Raw genomic sequence first — 2,260 nt, 5'->3', positions numbered from 1 at the left:
ACTAGATAAAGGTCCAGAACAATGTTTACAGGAAATATCACATGATTCACATTGTTTTGTTTTATAATTAAAATAATAAGAATCAATACAACGAGAACATCCACTAGAAGTATATGATAAACAATGTTCATTTAAATCCATTTTTAATTCTTCTACATTATTTTGAACACACTCACCATTTGGTCCAACATGATAATTTTTTATGCAATCATTACATCTATTAGAACTACGATCAAAATATTTACAATTTTTATTTATTTTAAAATATTCATTTGTTATACCAAGAGTATTATTTATTTCACATTGTTCATATTCTAAACAAATTCCATCAATATTATTTGTATTTGAGTCACATAAAATACATTTATTATTGCCAATATCATATTTTAAACAATGTGAAGGTGCTAAAATACATTCGTTTATATTATCTAAATAATATCCATTTTCACATTCAATACAATAATCTTCTTGATATATTTTACAATTGTTTATTGTTGTATTGCATAAAATAATATCATTGCTTATTTTTTTATAATATCCTTTTGAACATTTATTACAACTAACTTGTTGTTTTTCATTTAAATAACAAAATTCACATCCTTCCATACAAATTGTACATTCTCCATTGTAATTATAATACCCATCTTCACATTTTCTACACATGTGTTGAATAAAATCATATGATTCACAATGAAGTAATGAACTACTAACACATTCCCCATGATACAATTCATAATTTGATGAACATAATGAACATTTTTTTATCCCATTAGAATCAATTGAACATTTATCACAATTTAATGGACAATTATTACAATTCCCAAATGAATTAGAATTGTTACATTCTAAACATCCATATATTTCATCTAAAGATGAACAAAATGATTCAGTAATTTCAAATTTAATTCTTTCACATTTTCCATTATTAACAAAATATCCTATTTCACATTGAAGACATTGATTTTCTGAAATACATTGAATACAATGATATTCACATCGTGAACAAGTCATTCTTTGAGGATAATAACCTATTCCACATGTTTTACATTCATATTGATGTTTGTCAGAGTTAATGAGATAATATTCCATACAAAATGATGAAAATGAAAGTTCAGGTTTGAAATTATCAATTTCTATAAATTAATGTTTTTAAATGATTTTTTTCTTTATTTTGTTTGTAAAACAAAAAGAATAAACAAACGTTCACATATTATTAAACCTAAGTCTGTGTCAATAAAAGAATAATATCCGTATTCACACATTGAACATCCTTGATAATTTGAAAGTTGTGAAATATATATTTTACAATGAGGAATTGGGTGTTGAATAATTGAAATACATTGTGCATTACTATTAAAATTAATAATATAATAATTATCTTCACACTCATAACAACTTCGTAAATTAAATGTTTTACAATGATAATTATATTTAAAAGGTACACACATTCTATTTGGTGTTTTTGTAAATCCAGTCCAACATAGTTGATGGTTGTCACTACAACTTGTACATTGACTATTTTGACATTCATAGTCATATCCTTTTAAATCAAGACATTTTACATTTCCTGTTGTTGGATCATTTTGACTTGTATATCCATTTTCACAATAACAAGAATATGGGGTTCCAGTACATGATGTACAATGTTCTTTACATACTGTTTTAAGATAACCTAATAATTAATATTGAATGATGTTTGTTTGTTTTTTCAAAAGAAAACGAATGAAAATAGAAAACAAACTTTCACATTGTCCTGACGTTAAGTTAAATTCATACCCATCAGTACAACTTGAGCAATAAGAGTCTTCAATAAGACTACACGCAGAATCAGGTATTTGACATGTGTGTGTTAATTGATTAGGTACACGATTAGGATCTTCACATCTATTGCAAAAAACACCATCTGTGTAACTGCATCCACTGAATTTAGATATATGAAGACATTGGTATGGATTTTCTAATGGTAGAAAGTAATTTAGTTGGCAAGCAAGACACTCGCAAGTATGATAATCATAAACTCCACAAGAAGGAATTATTGGACACCATGAAGCTAATAATATTAATTCAATTGAATGAAAACAAAGAAATAATTTAAAAGAAAAGATAGTCAATAAAAAAAACAAACACGAACAAAAGGAATTAATACCATACAACCTATTATTTTTTTGAATAGAATTCATTATTAATAAATCACCATCATTACAAGACTCACAACCAGAGTAACTTTTATATTCATTCTGATTACTACGAAGATCATAAT

General features: G+C 25.5%; 1 protein-coding gene across 1 annotated transcript, besides 2 other annotated features; it reads right to left on the bottom strand.

Annotated features, from left to right (window-relative positions):
* EDI_307930 (uncharacterized protein) lies at positions 1 to 2,180 on the bottom strand (the record flags this gene model as incomplete). The annotated part of the gene is made up of 3 exons (XM_001737883.1): positions 1 to 1,133; positions 1,202 to 1,672; positions 1,742 to 2,180. Coding segments are annotated over 3 exons (2,043 nt in total), but the record flags the coding sequence as incomplete, so codon positions are not given.
* Positions 235 to 269: a sequence feature (AT_rich).
* Positions 1,352 to 1,378: a sequence feature (AT_rich).
* Positions 2,181 to 2,260: the final 80 nt, after the last annotated feature.

The sequence above is a fragment of the Entamoeba dispar genome, genomic scaffold (genome assembly GCF_000209125.1).
Source record: "Entamoeba dispar SAW760 scf_1105229460927 genomic scaffold, whole genome shotgun sequence".
Classification (NCBI taxonomy): Eukaryota; Evosea; order Mastigamoebida; family Endamoebidae; genus Entamoeba; species Entamoeba dispar.
The sequence above is the reverse complement of the archived record's forward strand: the minus strand, read 5'-3'. Positions and strand labels throughout refer to the sequence as shown.